Genomic DNA, 19650 nt, shown 5'->3' with positions numbered 1-19650 from the left:
TGTATTAATTATTTAATAACATAAACTTAAAAACACAATATTCCCATTTTCTTTTCTTTTCTTTTCTTTTTTGTTTCATTTTGTTCCATGCATGCAATAGTTTTCTTTGTGTTATTAGCAGGTTATCCCTAAATAAATGTTTTCCAGCTCATTAGGTACGCCAGTGAAAACAAATGCATTCTAATACACCAGTCTTGAATCAAACACAAAAGACATTTCTGTTACTGCAAAGCATCTAAAATAATAAAGAAACAATCAAAATATACACATTTTTATTGAAATAAATGATTTGCTGTTTAGGTCATATGTCTAACAGTATCGTAAATCATGTGTGTTGTTGCATGGCTAGCAATACCAGAAACATAAAAGCTCGCCTAAATCTCAACTAAAGTCACCTGACCCATTTTGGGAAGCCTTTCTTATTATTCCAATTATGTGAGGATTTAATTCATGTTGCTGCTGATGATTATCAGACCCCAAATGCACATCTTGGCAAACATAAAAGAGTTCTGTGTGTAACAGTTGCATAGACTGAAAACGCATACTTCATTCATAATAAAGAATTATTTTTAATATATTGAATATATAGATACACATTTGTGCTTAGGAAATTTTTATTTCTGTGACTTCTTTGAACAGTAGGTCACACATATCGCTAAGAGATGGAGAAAAAAAAAGAGAGAGAGAGAGAGGAATGCAGCGTTAATGAGGATTATTGAAGCACTTGTGACTCCCTAAATTCATCCGGCTTTGTCCGGCTCTTTAAAGTCACTCTGGTGAAAGATTTTTTGTCTCCATATCATATGCCAAACTGTGACATTGTTTAAACCTCTTTTGAAACAATGTCAGCATTCACAGCAAATCCTGTTCAAACCTGCTTCATCTGTTGAACCCTGTAACTCCATGTGGGCCTCATCTCTAACATGCACAGATCTGTGACGTGAAGTCAAAGAAAACTGAACAGAAAGCACCTCAGCACAGTAGAGACAGGACGGCTGACTGTGGGATAAACCAGGGCTAATGCTAACACTGTGAATTACTGTAGCGTTGACAATGTAATGTTTAACAGGTGTTAAATTCAGCATCTTAGCTGTGCTTGTTAGCATGCTAACGCTAGCATGCTACAGTGGAGCCAATGCTAATCAGATATTTAGACTTAAACTAAAGCACTAAATGAGTTCACACTTTTTACAGCTTATCCTCAGGAGACTGTGAACGTGTTAAATCTTAGGTCAATCCATCTGGTTGTTTCCAAAATATTTTGCCCCTAAAAAAATAATCTTTGCGCCAAGACTGGAAAACAGTGCTTAATGTCTGAGACACAATCACATGTAAAAACACAACTTGTTGTGAAACAGTTTGAACTTACTGTGCCACTACAAAGGAATTTGCGCTCCTCAGGATTTTCTGCACTTTGCTGTTACTGCAAAAAACAAAACAAAACAAAGCAACAACAACAAAAAAATAATTTAAAACAGATTTTCCTTTTTATGTAGCTCATATGGAGGGACCCATCTGCTGAAGGCCAGCCAGGTAGAAACAGAGAAGATAGAGAGAAAAGAAGAACAGCAGAAACAAGATAAACAAACTTCTGTCATAGATACATGCATCAAGCTGAAGGAAACATGTAGGGTCTAGTAATATAACACATTGCTGATGATCTTATGTGAGAGTATAACAGGAATCGTCGCAGGTTGGTGAATCATTCATCTAGGAGTGGACAACTGGAGGAGGCCATGAAGACTGGGTCAGATGTAATTTGCAGCCTAGGCCTATAGCAGCATAACTAAGGGATGGTAAGTCCAGCTCCAACTGTAAGCTTTGTCAAAAAGGAAAGTCTTAAGCCTGACCTCAAATGTAGAGACGGTGATGATCAGTTTTCTACAGTGATTTGGTACAGAACCACATTAGTTCTGAGATGTTGTTGGGTTTCCTCAAATGAACTGTTTGCTTCAGGTCTGTAGATGTCCTGACATTTTCTTTGAGAACTGTCCTTGGTCCATCAGTGATGATGTTTCTGATTCATAATGTAATGGGGTTCTCTTTGTCTGCTTCCAGGAAGCATTTTGCTGATGCTTTAAGTCATGCTTATGCAGAAATGTAGAAAATTCTAAGTGGCACAAACACTTTTAAGTGGCATTTACATACATAATTGTATGTAAGTGCTGGTCAGCAGATTTTCTTTGCTAGCTGCTTCTCTATGTCCACTTTGTGTTCTCTGTCATGTGAAGCTAAGCTAATTGTTTCCTGGCTATAGCCTCTTCTTGAACAGGCAGGTATGAGATTGCTATCAAATGTCTTGTGTAACTGTCTGCAGGAAAGCAAAGTCATATTTACCAAACTCTTCACATATTTTATATTTATTTTCTTTCAGATATTCTTTTCAGTTTTTCTCATTTAATCTTTTCTTCAGCCTACTCTCAATATTCAACAATCTAATAAACTCAACACATGCATCTTTAATAATATGTGTCATAGTACACAGGTGAACTCTTAAACTGACCTTTGCCCCAGACTCGACCTGATTAGGAGGCTTTGGCACTGCAATGTTAAAGACGGTTTAACATGTGTGGCATCCTGCACTGAGTCTACAGGCCACGGTCCTGAAGCTTTGTCTTGGTCGTTTTTATTTTGGAAAAGAAATTATCAAATGTACAATTGGCTACTACAAGCCTATTTAAGGCTTTTATGTCAAGTTTTTGAGACAACTCTACTTTTATTCTATCTGATTTGCAGCTCAATAAAAAACTAACATATATTCATGTGTTTCGTTTGAAAGCAAGCCAAGTATGAACAATGTTAGAAATGTTGATTACACCATATTATATATAAATATATAAATGTAAAAATTGTAAAAAAAAAATAATAAAATAAAAAAATACTGAAAAGAAAAACAGAAGAATTGATATGAACATTCATTAATACAAACTGTACATTTTAAAAATAAGTAAATGAAAATGAAATAAAAGTACTGTTAAATATTAAACAGAAAAGAACATTAAATAAGAAGGAGCACTTTTTAATTTGTGGGTGTAGTTTCTCCTGCCTCTTGCATTTGATGAAAACATGAACATGGTGCCACATGACTCATGTTTAGCTGCCTGTTGCCTGGCAACAATCTTATCATCCTGCCTTCATCTTCCTCCAAAGTAAAATAATGAAATTTACTATCTAAGCCCTGGTGTATTTTTTTCATTCCTGTCTGAACCAGCACCACATCTCTCAAATACAGCCCTCTCTCAAATGTGATGTAACAGAAAAGAAAAACACAACAATGCTACAACAGTTTTATTCCATTTAATCATGGCTATATCTTTGAATATCCCAAGCTCTGTGACATTCACTTAATGGCAATGGCCTGTACTATAATAACAGATATGATCAAATTAAGTCGTTAGGCTTTTATAGATTCATTAAAGCTCGTAGGAGGCTGAGAATTGCCATCAGGACTGTCAGCTGTTGATGAACTCTTGAATTTAGAGCCAGCCAAGATTTAAAAGGATATGAAAGCTATTGCTGGTATGTGGACGAGTCATTAGAAGGAAGTTAAATGCAACCTCATCACAAAGGTCATTGTGTATGATGCTATATCTGGACACAGCAGAGCATTTTAAGGAACAGGTGCTGGATACAACTTTCTCTTATAAAAACAAAAAAGGAAGCGGGATGGAGAATTTATAACAAGGACTGGTTGACCTATTTTTCATATTTTTAAGTCTCTGCCACTAATTATTTCCACAAAGTCAGGGTTCAAGAGTCAACAAAAAGATAAATTAATTATGAACATAATTAACGAAAACAGTGAAGCAACATTTGAGAAACCTGAACCTTTTTATGGGAAATGCACTTAAACGAACCTTTAAATACATGCCCTTTATCCAACAATTTCCTGTTTCTGGTGTCCTACTGCTACAAAAATCCCTTGTATGGCAAACTTTCTGTATGTCATAAGTCAAATCTTAGTTTATAAAAGAATATAAAATATAATAGATATATAGGTGGTGTATACTGTTGCATGAATAAAACAAAAAGATATATTTATTTATTTGCTGTAGTGGTCGTTTTTGTCTTTCTGCTCCAGATAATTTACCTCAGTAAATTGTCTGCAGGTTTATCCAGTAGGTGGCGCTGTGAGAAACCCAGTGAGATTGGAGGGGTTCAGAAGGAGAGCAGCTCCGCTTTGATTGGAGGAAGTAATTCATCAACAAAGAAAGATGGCCGAAGTGATAGAGCTGCACAAGCTGAAGGTTGGTAGTGAATTAAAATATATACACTATTGCCTGCATTAGGTCGGTTTATTCCTAGAGGAAGTGTTATAATCGATGTTAGTTTTAGTACCAGTGAGCGGGGTTGTGGATAGTTGGGTAGTTTAATGTATTAAAAGAGTCCGCCCAATGTGTGAATGCTAATAACCGGCGTGAGTTCAATGAGCTGCGGCTAATGTCGAGCTAACGTTAAAATCACAACGTTAGCTTAGCTCGCTACTATTAATATAACACGGATAGACCGCAGAACTTATTTACGTATGGTTATTGTTCTTAAATTTAAAGTACCGTAGAGACTCTCTCTTGGTTTAATTAAACTAAACAGGCTTAGTCTTATAAATTATCCGAACTTTAGCCAAACAGCCAAACACAGTTCACACAGACACACAGTTACTCGCTCGGTTTGTAGCGAAGTCAGTTCACGTCACCATTTCCGACAAAACCATATTACTGAAGTTCATTAAAAAAAAACTTGTAATGGCCTCACAATAGTACAACCTGCTTTAGAGTTAATCACCTATTAAATAATTCAGTTGATCAGACCGGCGTGTTTTACCGCCTCTTTTCAACCGTTTCCTGGGTGAAACTCTTGAGTTTATCAAAGAGTTAGTTCAGAAGAAAGCATTTCATCAGCTGTTGATTTTGTTCAACGAGGACAAGGGTAAACAATTCAGATGATTTATTTATTTATTTTAGATTTTATTTTCAGTTTAAATGTATTGCTTTGGACTTCAGTCAATCGTGATGGGTATTTTATTATTCAATCATTCTTTTTAGTAATTTCAGTTTTTTTTTATCATTGATATTCATTTGATTAGTCATTAAAATAATCGTTAGATAGCTGAATAATGCTATTTCATAACAGTCCCGTTTAAACAGCTACTGGAAGTCCTGTGTTATGGGCTTGTTTATAAAACTCAAAAACTGTCTCCATGAAGACCTTGTTTTTTCTACTCGTCCAAATCAGTGACACTGAATAAGTTTTATTGTCATTGTCTGATGGAAAAACAACAAAATGCAGCGTGAAACACAACAGCAGTGGTTACCAAAAACGTTTTTTGTGTATTGTCTGTTGTAGCTTGCTGAATTGAGGCAGGAGTGCGAGGCCCGAGGTCTGGAGACCAAGGGAAACAAAGGGGAACTAGTCGCACGACTCCAAGCCTACTTGGATGAGCACGGTGAGACTCAGTAGGAAACATATTTGTGTTGACATTATTTACCGCAGTTGGAGGTCAGAAATGCATTTGATCAGGTTGAGATTCTTTGTCTAATGAAATGAGATGCTTTTATTTCCAGTGTCCGTCCGTTTCATTTACTTTGTCTCTGCATTTGTATTGTGATTAACTCACTGGTCTCTGCCTCTTTTTCTTTTTGCTGTCGTCTTTTTCCCAAACAACAGAGGATGATGTGGACGTAGATGATGTGCTGGCAGAAGATGCAGTGGTACTGGAATTTTCCTTACGTTTAAGTTTGTTATTTGTTTGTTATCGCAATATGAGCTGTTTAACTTCCTGTTTTCTCGGTCATGTTTGTAAAGGAAGGATTTATTTTTAATTCACTGTTTTAGGACTTCACTAAAGTTGAGAGTTCGAACGACGTAAAAGAGGACAAGATTTCTGAACCTGCCGAGTGTGAGGAGTAAGTTTGTCTTCATCAACCTTCTGTGCTTCTTGTCTTTGGATAATAAGGCAGTGTTGACTAAATGTACATACTTTTGTTTGAAGTTTGTAATATCCCCTGGTAGATGGAATCAATGTATAAACACATGTTGTTTTAGCCTGACATTTTAGTAGATGCAAGATTTACAAGATGAAAGGGTCAGGTGGCAATGTGGACTAAAAAAATATGCTTAAAACATGTTGTTTAGGTAGTTGAGTCTATACTGAAGAACAGCATTTTAAACATGCATGACAAGTTATTAAGCAGTAAAAAGTATGGTGGAAACCAGCAGGAAATCAGCTACAATGGTTTGTGTGTGGGACTGTTTGTTGGCCAGCGCAAGTGTTTTCTGACAAGTGTGTAACTTTTTTTATTTTTTCAGAAATTAAAAATAATATGTCCAACATGCTTTCATGTAGTATTTCACGTACTCTGTCTGAACCATTGTTCACCAGGTTTAGTATAAATGTGTCTGTATATCACGTCTGGTTTTTGATCTTTATGTGTTTGAATTTTTTCTGCTTTCAGACCTGCTGATAAGAAGGTGGTCAAAATAACTCCCCCGTCAACTGGCAGTGAAGTAAGTAGAACGTGCTTTTACTCTCTTGTAAAAGCTCACAAACAACAAAGCCTATGTAATAGTACATTCAGTTTAGTCTGTGTATTTTATATATACAGAGATCAGTGATGCATAATACTGTGGTCTGTGTGCTCTAATGTAAGAACTCCTAAATCTATATAGAGATAAACACATTTGAAACATTCATCAGCAAAGTGAATTGAATAACCGTAAACAAGATGATAATCATCTGTTTAGGATTATTTTTGCAGTATTGTTGAATTTGTAGCTGCTTTTTTTTCTTCCAGTGTTACTTTTGCAGTCTGTACTACTAATTGCACCTTCATTCAATTTCTGTGAAAGGTCATTTATAGCATTTTAATCTGTTGCTTCCTGCTGCATTTCTTCGGAGAGATTACACTTTTAAGCCATTTCCCAAACTGTTCTTATATGCTGATGGCTCTAAACAATAACTGAGTGGTGAAACTTTATCCAACGCCTCTGATGCTTGTACAATCTCAGTATTTATGAGTCATGAGTTTCCCTGGACAACCCTCTGTAGCATTAGTGTTGTGATTTTTATCTCCAACTTGTATGTTTTCTGCTCTACCCCTCCCTGCTGTTTAAATCTTACCATGTGTAATGTTCTGGTTTTAATCTTACTTTATCACGAGCAGAGACTACAGAAGAGGGCAGAACGTTTTAACATGCCGGCATCATCTGAAAGCAAGAAGGCCATACGTGCAGCAAGGTAAACTTTGACCAGCCACAGGTTTAGTGTTTTGATGACATGTTGCTCTTGTTTATTACAAGGTTAGCGTGAAAGCTGCTGTTTAAAGAAGGCTGAGTCTGACTGAGCAGTAAATGCAGCTGTAACGTTGTTCAAGTTTACTTGGTATTATTGCAGCTTCTCTTTCTTTCTACTACAGTGTGTATTAATTTCCTCTTCCTGCTTTTTAAGAAATGATGGTGTGTTTTTCATTTCATGTACTTTGATAAATTTGATTATCAATTTTATTTGTTTCGGATGACAAGAGTGTTGACTGAAATAGAACACAACCACTAGCTATTTTATTAATCACAACAAGCTATTAAATCATTGTTTGAGGAAGAAAGTTGTTTCTAGCTACAGAAATAAAAAATAACTGCTGTCGTCAGGAAAATTATAACACAACTACTGTGTGTTGACATGGGTTGTCTCCTTGTCCTCAGGTTTGGTTTACCCGCTGATGCTGCAAGTCCATCTCCAGGTCTGTCATCACTCTTCATTTCTCTGACCAGAGCCACATTGAATCGGTTTATCATTATAATTTTCTTAGAACGTGTCGGTCTTTTAGCTTAGAGATCATGAAAATGCGTTCATTGGTAGTTTCACCGGATTATGTGGAGCTGTAGCAGTTAATAGGTTTATAGGAGTCTCCAGGTCCTATAGGTTTTGTGTTTATATTTGTGGACGCACATTCACACACATAAGTAAATATTTGTAATGATCCTCGGCAGTCCGTGCTGCTGTTTTTGGAATAAATCGTTCTTCCTGCACATCTTATTTTTTACTTATAGCAAATCATCATGTACAAATGTTGTTTTCTGCTTTATTTGCACCTTAAATAATATTTAACAAAGTATCTGGAATCTAAGCTGCTATATTGGCATAAAATAAAAATCTAAAACTCTTATTTCCTGTTGCTAAGTGACTAGTGGAGTAGTGTGGACCGACCGGTGATTGTTTGGCATGTTGGCATATTTCTCTTGTAATTGGTGTAGCTCTAACTGGAAGAAAGTTGGTTTACCTTATTGTCTTCCATTTAAAGTGTGTGTAGGTGCAGCTGTTGAAGCTGAGAATTTGTCTTTGCTTCGGTACATTTGAAAGTTCTCCCTGATGAAAATCCTGCTTTCATCCAGTGTTTCCTGGGAGATATGTGCAGATTTCAAACACTAATCTGAAGTCGTTTCTCCGTCTCCTGAACAGGTCTTGTTGCCAACAGTAAAGCTGCTGTAAGTGTTGATCAGCTGAAGAAGAGAGCGGAACGATTTGGCATGAACGTTTCATCTATTTCACAAAAGGTGACTGTAAGTTTGTGTAATTGTACCTCCAAATTTGACACATGACGTCACACCCTCGTCAGAGACCAAGCAAAAAGAAATGGTTAAATAAAAATTTAAATTCATTAAATAAATTAAACAATTAATTTTACAGAAGATGACCTAATGGATAATTATCAGCCACATTATTTTTTCACATACTAAAGAACTGACAGTATATGATGATGAAGCAAAAAAAAAAACGTGCGACAAAAATCAAAAGCTGAAATTTCTACATTTTAAGTTAATGTGAAAACAATAAATTGTATCAAATAAATGTATTTATGAGCGACTCTGAGGAAAAACAAAGCAACTATTGAAAACTTCACAATGTTTTGACAAGTTCTGACTTCAACTTCAACAAAACATTTTTAGAAACAATTTTGTAGTCGACGCTTTGAAGATGTCAAAGTGAACTCCATGAAGAAGAACATGTTGGCTTGATTACTGGATAATGTGATCATCCACTAGCAGATATAATAAATGTGCATCAACATATTAACATGACACAAACCTGTTTTGTTTTTTTCAGATTGAAGAGGATGAGAAACTGAAGAAGCGCAAGGAGCGGTTTGGGATCTTAACAAGTGCAGGTTCAGCCGGTGCCGCCGACGTCGAGGTACCTTTTTATTATTTCCAATGTTGAGTTCAATTTTATCCCCATGCCACATAAAAGTTAATGGCCACATATTAACGTCTGTCTTCCTTTTGTTTTCTACAGGCGAAAAAAATGAAGCGTGCCGAAAGATTTGGAAAAGTGTAAATAAATGTTGGAGGCCGTTTTTTTTGTAAAGCGTTTTCATGACTGTACACCAGAGATTCCCGAAGGTGGCTGATAGGATTTCTGTAAATCAAAAGTGCGCTAGAATACGTGGATGAATGAGATTTAAATAGGAAGCATTCAGAAAAATTACAATTTATTTAGTGAACCTCAAATCACTGGACAATTCAAACCATTTATAATTTACAGGGCGATCATTTTCTGTGTCCTGGGAGGCCTTCAAGCAGCACAGCAGTATCTGAGGACAGGCTGTTAATTCTTTGTGTTAAGATTTCATTGCCGCACTATTGACATGTGTGTAATTTTTTTTTTTTTTAATTAAACAAATACAGTTGGTCTAGTCAGGAAACTTCCTGCAGCTGCTTCTCAGAAAGAGCCCTACAGTAGAATATTTTGTTCTCTACATCCCAGGTGATTTAATGAACAACGAATCTCAAACCACCTTTGCTTTTATAAGTCAAACTAAATATTTTTATTTTGAAGCAGCTGCAGAAAGCTTCATATTAGGCAACAAGGAGGCCCCCTGCTTCTTTATTTGATCGGGTTCATTTAAATCTAAATTGGAACATTTTTGACCTTATTTGTGTTGGATTAGTTCAACCCGACTGTTACACTTTAAACAAACCATGTTAAAAAATGTGGTGGTAACAGAATATAACTAAAACTGAACCGGCTTCTTCTGGATGTAAAAGTAATCTGCCATCTAAAAATGTCCTTATTGTTGTCATATATTGACTGGGAAAATGGAATGCTTCGGTTATAACATAGACATATGATTTTAAATCAACATATCTGGTAACAATAGCCACTGATTAGTACCTCTGTGTGTATTTCAGGTACTTTTGATTGATCAGACACCCTGTTGAGTTCTTGTTTTCTGTTTGGGCATCATATGGTTACGGTGCTTCAGTTATCTGTCCATTTTATAACATTTTGTGATTTAAAATAAACTGTTTTCAATTTTTTGAAATCTGATTCCTTTGATTATTACTGTGATTATTTAGCGTTTGATGGGTCTTATTTTTATTGTCTTCCCTCTAAATGAAGCTGCGGTTGTGTAGTCATATTTTCCCACTGAAAACAAAATATTAAATCTAATGGTTTTTGCCAATTTATAACAATGATGCACATTTAAAGCACAATTTTTCCTTTTAGGTTTATTTTAACATTATTATTGGAGGTAGTTAACAAGCAATACCAGTATATGTAACACTACGAAGTGTAGTGTTTATTGTGGTCGTATATTTATCTGTATTTATGTTTTATATTTATATTGTCACGTACAGACATTACCTAAATGATCAGCTCTCTCTTTTCATGGGAACTAACATTTCTTTTTTAGAAAAGACCAGATTTGGCCCTCTGCAAATGTGCAGTTTGATCACGATTGTATATTATTGAACTACAGATGAAAATATGCAGTACATATTATATATATAGTATATATTAGACAAGCCTTGACTGTCGATGCACATTATGAGTGTAACTCATGCCAAATATTGCAGTCAATAAAAACAAATGAAAGACGGATCATATGGAATAATAATAATAAAAAAAATGTCAATAAATAATGTAACATATAAGATGGAGATAATCCTTTATCCTGCAGTGGATAATCAAAGAGCATGATTCTCATGATCCCACCCTTCTCCAGGTGAGAAAAAGAGCTCTTTAGGGAGGTGCGTGGCAGTGTCATCCACTCTGATGCCGGGCTGGTAGGTGAACTAAAGCGGGTCCATCAATGAGCTCACCAGAGGGCGCAGGTGGGTAAGGATTCGCCTCCTCAGTGTCTTCATCAGGTAAGACGTCGGTGCCACCGGGCTGTAGCTGTTCACATCTTTGGGGTGAGGGATCTCAGGTACCACACGAGATGTTTTCCACAGCTGTGGTCATGTGGTGATCTGGACCTGCAGCTTTCCTGGACAGGTTGGTGCAGACCTGGACAGTGAGTAGTGTTTCTTTGCTGTGTGCTGTTGGAGGAGGGCTATAAGCGAATTTGATTTGACAGCCTGATGGGCCAGAGTTAAAAACAGTTTAACAACAAAATTGTTGGTGTGTGCTTTCAGGCTTCTGTATCTTATGCCAGGGGACAACAGAGAGAAGAGTTTATGTCCTGGATGGGAGCCGTCTATTTTCATGTTCTTGGCTATGCAGAGAGATTAGGAACTGGAGGTGTCCTCCAGTGAAGGCATAGGACAGCTGATATCACCAGTTGTGTGCTTAACAATATAAAACTATAATAAATGGACAGGATGCAAAGGCCAGGAAGACATGTTCCTGAGAATTCAATTGTCTCTAAGATGAATCTTTCATGAATAGGTTCACGCAAAAAGTCACAATTATACACTGTGTCATGCAGTGAAAATATATCATAGTTTTCTTTTATTCAGGCCTATAAAAACAACATGTTGGCGATTTACTATATTGTTTAACATGTATTGAGTGGTTTGAATACATTGCTGCATACATGCATTAAACCAGGTTTTATAGAGAACTTACTTTTTTGTATAAAATTTAACTACACTAAAAGATATGACTGAGCTACAAACACTGTAAAATCAAAACACTCAGTAACATCCATGATTAGCTCCCAGCTTCACTGTCTTGAAATAGTCTACAATTGCAATTTTTGCATACTGAAGAAAATAGATGTATTTATTTTATTTTTTTTTATTTATTTTTTTTACGTATCTATTTTTTATAATTTTTTTTGGTTTTCTTCTGTACTTCTCAGTGCGAAGAACAAGTCATTAACTCCTAAACAACGTTTCTATACAAAGTGAGTATTGGGTTGTTCACGGCTTTTAATCATGTGAGTTTCGGGTGAGCACCACCCATCGACGCTCCCGACCAGTCATTTAAAACTGAAGAGGCCTGATAGGTGGTGAAATTTCGGTCTTCAGTTCAGTTGGCTTTTTTCATTTTTATTTATTTTTTAGATATTTTAGATATTTTGCAGACACACAGTCGTGCATAGCCTCTGAGTCTTTGCAGACTGTCTTTGGGTGATTTGGAGACACCTGCTGTTCGCCACAGGAAATACACCGACGTCGCTACCCGTTGTGACGTATGTTCCTGTGACGCGCAGAAATTTTAAACTATCGTCCTTCTCAGTGATGGCGGCTTCGTTTCGTTCTCTCCCTGCAAACTGTAATAACAAATGGTACTACACCCGACAACAGATCGACAACAGCCCATCTCGGCGAGCTGGACTTGATCCCGACAAGGAACTGTCCTACAGACAACAGGCGGCGAACCTGCTCCAGGACATGGGACAGCGGCTCAATGTGTATCTTTTGTCGTCTCCCTAGCCAGCAGCTAGCTTGTTAGCTAGCCGAGTTTAGCTTCTCCTGAAGCCGGCTCAGCCGTGAGCGTGCCCGGTGTTTGTGGTTGTGATTTATTCGACGGCTGCTCGTTTGTTTTTATGTCTGACGGTTGTTTCTTAAGGCGATATGTGGTTTTCCTACGTCTGCGTTAGCATGCCAGCGATACTTGAGAGCGGCGTAGTAGGCTAAACCGGAGCCACGAAGGCCTGTGTGGTCGGCGGGCCTTGAGGACGTGAGCATTAGCTGTGTCTCTTACTGTAAATGTCCATGAAGCAACGACGTAGAGTGAATCATCGTGTTATCTCTAGAAACACTGTAGTTCCGAGCGAAGGCTCTGGATTTTTTAATCTTAGAGTCGAGCCTTTCATGTGTTATGTAAAATTAGCGTCTTCCGGCTAACCCCTGATTGCTATACTAGACTAGTTGGAGTGTCTAGTTTGTTGTTATGCCAATACTGTGATGATAATTAAGTCATTAGCAAAATGAAACCTCTTAAGTTGTGTTGGTTTATATATGTTTATGCCGATTAACGCGGTAATTGATAAGAAAGGCATTAACCGGAGATGTTGTGATGTGTTTATCTACTGTTTCTGCTGTTTCCCACGTTGTCCTTAACTGCCATGTATCAGGTCCCAACTTACAATCAATACAGCCATTGTGTACATGCATCGGTTCTACATGGTCCAGTCTTTCACCAGATTTCACAGAAATGTGAGTATTTCGTCCTTGCCTGAAGTTCCTGTTACAGCTGTTGGTACTTGAATACATGAACTTACGAGTAACTGTCCCCCGCCAGGTTATTGCTCCGGCCGCGCTCTTCCTCGCAGCAAAGGTTGAGGAGCAGCCCCGAAAGTTGGAACATGTTATCAAGGTGGCCCATGCATGCCTCAATCCTCAGGAGCCTTCTCCAGATGTACGCAGTGATGTAAGTGTTGGGCTGGAGTGAGAATCCTCTGCAGTCGTGCGAGGGAGAATATGTGAAGACATGGCCTGATGTTTGTGTTTATTTCAAAGAAACAGCTTGGTTATAGAGTATCGCTAGCATCCCTGGGACGATATACCTGAATGAGCCACCTTGCGGTTACTAAATTTTCTGTAGCTGTACTTTGTGGCTTTCTGCTTACTTTTTCTGAAGCAAAAGGTTTTTCAAGTGGCAACGTCAATACTGACACTTGCTATCACCCCTTGCTAACATGGGAATGCTAACACAAGACGATGGTGAAACCTTTCTTCCTTACTTGATTTTTTTTTTTGTTTCACATGTAATCTGAGAACTTACTTGTTCTGGTGTTTTGTTTTGAGCAGTTGCTTCTTCCGGTGCTGATCAGGGTTCAGAGAGCAAAATCAAAATGCATTTCAGTGTCTGTAGGTTTTCAGTCATCCAGGTAATGTGATGTCTAACAGTTGTAAAACAAGAGCATCTGTACTTGATATGTGGCTTTATTTACTAATTTATTTGTCAGGCTTCCTTGGCTCTACTAGACAGTCAGATTTAATATGTACAAGTCCATCACATATATCTTGAACAACAGTGACCCGATCTTCACGTGAACTCGGAAAGCCTTTCAGATGAATGGTCAAACGTTTTCAAAAGCACATAGCACGGCCAGTTGCTCTTGTTTGACAACGATTAGAGGCCTCCCAGTGAGTAACGTGCCTGTCCTCTCAACCTCAGGCCTACCTGCAACAAGCCCAAGACCTGGTCATTCTTGAGAGCATAATTCTCCAGACCTTGGGTAAGTTTGGAAGGAAGAACTGGGTCCCTACTTTCCCTCCAGAAACGCATGTGATTATAAAAATAGAGCTAACCTGTTTTACTTTTGTTCACAGAAACCCCAAAGCCGTTAGCAGCACTGGAAAGGGACATTGATGCTTCATTATTGAAGCACTTAGCCCCTACATTAATTGTTCTTTCAGCGTTTTTGTTTCTGTCACGTCGCTAACTTTTCACATTCCTCTTTTTTTCTCAACATAGTTTTAAGGCATTTGTTTGAAGACTTTGGGGTGAACAACATGAGCCTGAAAAAATAAAAATAATTGTTCCCGACATGTCATTAATATTTTTCATGTTCAGCTGTTGATGTTTTCATGTGGTCCAGGCTGTTGTCCCATGAAGTGATGTTTTTCCACATTAATTTGACTCTACAACACATAGTTTGGTTTAACACAGTGTTCATTTTCTGGTTTTCAGGGACTTTGTTATTGTTTATTGCTGCATGGGAAATGATCTTTGCCATGGAAACTGGGTTTAATGAAATCCACATCATTTATTTATATAATATTGACATCTGTAAGTCAATTATTAAGCTCTACCACCTTTTTTGTCCCCTTTTTATTACAGCTTTTGAAATCACCATTGATCACCCACATACTCATGTTGTCAAGTGCACTCAGCTCGTCAGAGGTGAGGCTCAATTCTTCAATCTTGTAAAATATTGGCCCAGTGTTTTAGCTCGATTTTGTTGTTTGTGTATTAACTCAACGTCAGGCAGATTTTAAGTGTGTTTTTTTGTTCTATTGTTGTTTCAGCAAGTAAGGATCTGGCCCAAACATCATACTTCATGGCCACCAACAGGTACACTTACAGTTCACTATTTACATAGTACTTTGCTGTAAAGATTACGTCCTTTGCTATTAGTTGTGCAACACATTGGTGTAGCATTTTTCTGCAAAATCCTTAAGAACTTAATATGCTGAATATCTGTTTTTCTCTTTCTGTTTTTCTTTTTGCTCTCCTGGACGCATCCTGTCACGTAGTCTGCACTTGACCACCTTCTGCCTGCAGTATAGTCCACCTGTTGTGGCCTGCGTGTGCATCCATCTCGCCTGCAAATGGTCCAACTGGGAGATCCCGGTTTCAACAGACGGCAAACACTGGTGGGAGTATGTCGATCCTACAGTTACCCTCGAGCTGTTGGATGGTAGGTTTCACGAATGATGTTCTATTTTAGTCTGTTCAAAGTATGAACAGGGAAACTTGAAATGACAAACCTGTGAAATAGATTAATCTGAGGAATGGGAAATATTCCCAACGGCTGAATATCTACAATTGATTTTGCCTCTTCAACATTCGGCAGAGCTTACGCACGAGTTCCTGCAGATCCTGGAGAAAACACCCAGTCGATTGAAACGGATTCGCAACTGGAAGGTGCAGCTCTTATTCTGCGGCTTCGTTATAAGAGATTACTTCCTAGTCTGTCTGAATTTTTTTTATCGAGTCACTTTAACAACCTTTTGTCTTGTCACCCAGGCTGGAGGCCAAACACCTAAAGTGAAGCCAAAAGTCCAGGAAGAGGGTGACCAGAGGGATACCATGATCAGCATGATCTCCATGGCCTCGTCAGAGAGTACTGTGGCAGGGCTGATGAGCCTCTCTGCTCCACCATCCGCTTCCTCTTCCTCCTCTGGGGGCGACAAGGACCGAGTGGCATCTGGCAGTGCTCAGACTTGGAGTGGAAAGGGGCAGTCTGGAGCTGAGCAGCAACAGTCGCAGCAGGCCAACAACGAGGTCCACGCCCCGGCCAAGGTATCGCTGAGTGAATATCGCGCCAAGAATGCCGACGTCCTAGCCGCCCAGAAGAGGAAGCTGGAGAATATGGAGGCCAGCGTAAAGAGAGAATATGCCAATGCCGCCCAGGCTCTCATCGGCCAACAGCAGAGGAAAGAGAAGCACCAGCATCATCATCAGCAGTCCAGCTCTTCGTCCTCTTCCTCCGACATGTCCAACCCCTCCCCCATTATTCTTAAAATTCCCCTTGAGAAAGAGAGGCACGACAGGAGCTCTCTAAAAGTACGTTTCCCACTAGCTGGAGGAGGGGGAGGTGGCGGCAGCGGGCACAGCAGCAGTGCCCGAGGTCAGGACCCGGACATCAAAGTCCGAATACGAGTGCCTGAGAAGCAGAGGGGGGGTTCAGGGGAGGAGGGCAAGAGCAGGGACAAGCACAGGGACCGATCTAACCACCACCACCACCATCAGCAGCACCACCATCATTCTTCCTCTAGCAGTGCCTCCCTTTCCTCTTCACACAAACATTCATCCAGTTCCAGTGGGGCATTAGGAAGCAGCAAGAAAGTCCCAAATGACTCCTCTAGAGCAAGCACTTCATCCTCTTCGACTTCACGTAAGCGGACACACTCCCAGGATCCCACAGCAGGCTCTCACCAGGCGTCTAAAGTCAGCAAGTCCTCTAGGAATCCCTTCCCGCTACCGTCCCTGTCTTCCTCCTCCGGACAAACTCTGGGCCACGGCCCTGACAGTCTCCCCGCGCTGAGCCTTCCCCACCACCAAGGGAGCTATTCGCACTCCAAGAGTGACAAGACGGACACTAATGGTCACAGTGCAGCAGGCGGAGCCCAGTCGAACGAGTACCAGGACACATTTGAAATGCTCAACTCACTGCTGAGTGCGCAGGGGGTGCAGCCGTCCCAACCGTCCATGTTTGATTATAGAGCTCAGTATGGGGACTACCGGTACACTGGTGGCTCCAGAGGGAGCAACCCCAGGCCCCCACCTCTGCCTTCAGACCCGCCTCCCCCACTGCCACCCTTACCCAAATGAGCTCCTGATAAGAAGACAATGTTATGTACATTGAGTCATGTACATCCATATTGTTACATAAAGTATTGTATAATCTTTTTTTTTTTTTTTTTTTTTAAACTTGTCCTTTTTATAGGCGACAGTGTGACAGCAGAGAAATGTAAAGGAGATCAATGAGTTTTTCTTTTTACCATGTACTTTGGGGCAATAATGAGGCTTGAAAAGCTTGCAAAATGTGAGGACAAAAAAAAACAAAAAGAGTTACAGGAAAGTGTAGATAATACTTTTTTCCCTTTTCTGCTCAGTTCAAAAGTTTAAATGAACTGTGATGACGGGACCTGATTTAGAGGACGTCAATGTCTTGAAATCATGAGGAAACGAAAAGATTTCCATCACAAGCCTGTCTTCTTACCAACTGTCTTTTTTATAATGTTTTTATAGTATGTTATTTATTAATTCAATGCTTTTAGAAAAATCATAGTCCCCTTTTGTACCTTTTTAAAGGTTTCCCCTCTGTGGTCTTTTTGGTCAGAGGGACATTTCTTCATCAAGACTGTACAGGCTAGTTTGAGAGTTTGTGTCTCCAAAGCCATCTTTTTAATGTTTTTGTCCTTTTTATTTTACTGCCATCATGTCAAAGGAAAAAAAACAGACGGATGAACATAACTGGTGTTTATGTGTTTGATTAACTTGTACAAAGATTGCAAAATGGTTAAAACAAATATTTTTTACAGTTTGTTATGAAAAATTGCAAAAAAAAAGAGATGTAAATTAAGGAAGCTTGTACTTTTCCTTTTAGATTTTGAGTGTTGCAGTCATTGTTTTAAATGGTTGTAAAATGTTCATATTCAGTTCTCTAACAAATACACTAAGTTCATACCAAGGACATACATCTGTTTGAAAAGTTTAACATATCTACCCACTGTGGTCACAATGAAGGAGTTGGCAACAAGATAAATCCCCAGAGATGTGAGGGTTTTCTTTCCGTATAACATTTTCTCTAGGTTGAGTCTTTGATTACAGTTAAACACAAAAATATTAAGAATACAAGCGCATGCAAAAGTTGGGACAGCCCTGACCACAATTATTGTTACTGTGAGTGACAAGTAGAACATTAGATGATTTCCTAAAGGCATGAAGGCAAAAATGACACATTTCTTTTTCAGTACTTCAGATCTCAAAATGACAAGCAGTAACACGTTTTCACTCTGAATCGTACAAAACTAAAACAGTCTTTGGAGTTCATAACTGTTGTAGATTTGTAAAGGGGTTATTGACCAGGAAAATGCTAACACGCAACATCAAAGATTAATCATGAGTTTTTATTTTTGTCTTTTTAATGTATGCATTTGTTTTGGTGGTATACCTGTCAATTAATGCTGGTCTGATTTAATCCTGTTAAATTTGTCCTTCACTTGACTCCAGATTGTTCTATAATCCATCCACAGACCATTATCCATAAAAAAAAAAATCATGTTTGCATGTGTTCTATAATTGTGTAAAATCATATATGGCAAGCAGGTTATCGATATACCTCCACTGCAGGGTCTCGAGCATGAAGTCTAATAATCCGAATTAATGTTTGTGTGAGGTGCATTTTGTTGGCAGGAGAATTGGATATCGCCTGTACATTTGATTCATACAAAGCTTTATATTGGTTTGATTGTTTAGTATTACTGCTCTTAACCCGGCTTTCTTTTACCAGTTTGTAATCAAAAATGTATTTGTTTTAGACAGTAATGCAGTACAACAAATCAGCCATACAATAGTTTAAAAAATATTTTTGGTCCCATGATATATGGAAAATATGCTGGAAAAGAAAAGTTCTTTGCTCAGGCAGCAGAGATTTTATTAGTTGTTCAGCTCTTGGTTGTAAGCAGGGAAATGGTAAATGCACTGAATATTTATCTTTGTAGGTTTGCCTACAATGCAAAGTGTTACACGTGTAATGGTAAGATTATTAGAATAGATTCCCAGTATATCATTGCCATTTTATGTTTTATTTGACCTGGGCAAAATCTTCCTATTAAAGTATTAACATTTTGCTGTGAGAGAGTTATCAAAAAAAAAAAAGGACACATTTCTTAATAAAAGCCCATCTGTGAAATGAAAACGGAAGACACTCATGCAACCTAACAATGCAAAATTACACAGCTACAATAAGTTCATGTTTTATTACGTCTTGGTGTTTTAGTGACACTCAGGTCTGGAAATGAAACGTTTTGGGATTTTTTTTCAGTAAAACAGTTATATGTGAACACTGTTCTTTTTGATATAATGTGGTTGCTTTATTCTCAAAGTCAATAAATATTTTAAGAAAATCTTCAGTGAATGTCGTATTTTAATTAGAACTGCAGCTGCACTTCAATGGGTGATGAGTAAGTGTAAGTATGAATGGCAACTAAATTGACCAATGAACATTCTTGACGTCTGGGGCTCTG

At 38.4% G+C, this 19650-nt stretch overlaps 2 protein-coding genes across 5 annotated transcripts; both read left to right on the top strand.

Annotated features, from left to right (window-relative positions):
* The first annotated feature begins 4134 nt into the window (after positions 1 to 4134).
* LOC125022177 (SAP domain containing ribonucleoprotein) lies at positions 4135 to 10316 on the top strand. 2 transcript variants are annotated; one of them, XM_047608590.1, is made up of 10 exons: positions 4135 to 4247; positions 5344 to 5443; positions 5665 to 5708; positions 5833 to 5903; positions 6453 to 6504; positions 7161 to 7234; positions 7696 to 7733; positions 8453 to 8547; positions 9098 to 9184; positions 9287 to 10316. In XM_047608590.1, exons 1-10 carry the CDS (start codon positions 4215 to 4217, stop codon positions 9326 to 9328), a joined length of 636 nt encoding a protein of 211 aa, XP_047464546.1. In that variant the 5' UTR covers positions 4135 to 4214; the 3' UTR covers positions 9329 to 10316. The 2 variants fall into 2 exon arrangements, with proteins under 2 accessions (XP_047464546.1, XP_047464537.1); XM_047608581.1 differs by having other exon boundaries at positions 8453 to 8553.
* A 2118-nt stretch (positions 10317 to 12434) lies between these two features.
* ccnt1 (cyclin T1) lies at positions 12435 to 19530 on the top strand. 3 transcript variants are annotated; one of them, XM_047597303.1, is made up of 9 exons: positions 12435 to 12635; positions 13302 to 13383; positions 13469 to 13597; positions 14348 to 14408; positions 15014 to 15076; positions 15202 to 15247; positions 15430 to 15593; positions 15750 to 15820; positions 15923 to 19530. In XM_047597303.1, exons 1-9 carry the CDS (start codon positions 12463 to 12465, stop codon positions 17228 to 17230), a joined length of 2097 nt encoding a protein of 698 aa, XP_047453259.1. In that variant the 5' UTR covers positions 12435 to 12462; the 3' UTR covers positions 17231 to 19530. The 3 variants fall into 3 exon arrangements, with proteins under 3 accessions (XP_047453259.1, XP_047453252.1, XP_047453243.1); XM_047597296.1 differs by having other exon boundaries at positions 15196 to 15247; XM_047597287.1 differs by having other exon boundaries at positions 15193 to 15247.
* Positions 19531 to 19650: the final 120 nt, after the last annotated feature.

The sequence above is a fragment of the Mugil cephalus genome, chromosome 1 (assembly GCF_022458985.1).
Source record: "Mugil cephalus isolate CIBA_MC_2020 chromosome 1, CIBA_Mcephalus_1.1, whole genome shotgun sequence".
Lineage (NCBI taxonomy): Eukaryota > Metazoa > Chordata > Actinopteri > Mugiliformes > Mugilidae > Mugil > Mugil cephalus.
This window is presented reverse-complemented; position numbering and strand designations above follow the sequence as displayed.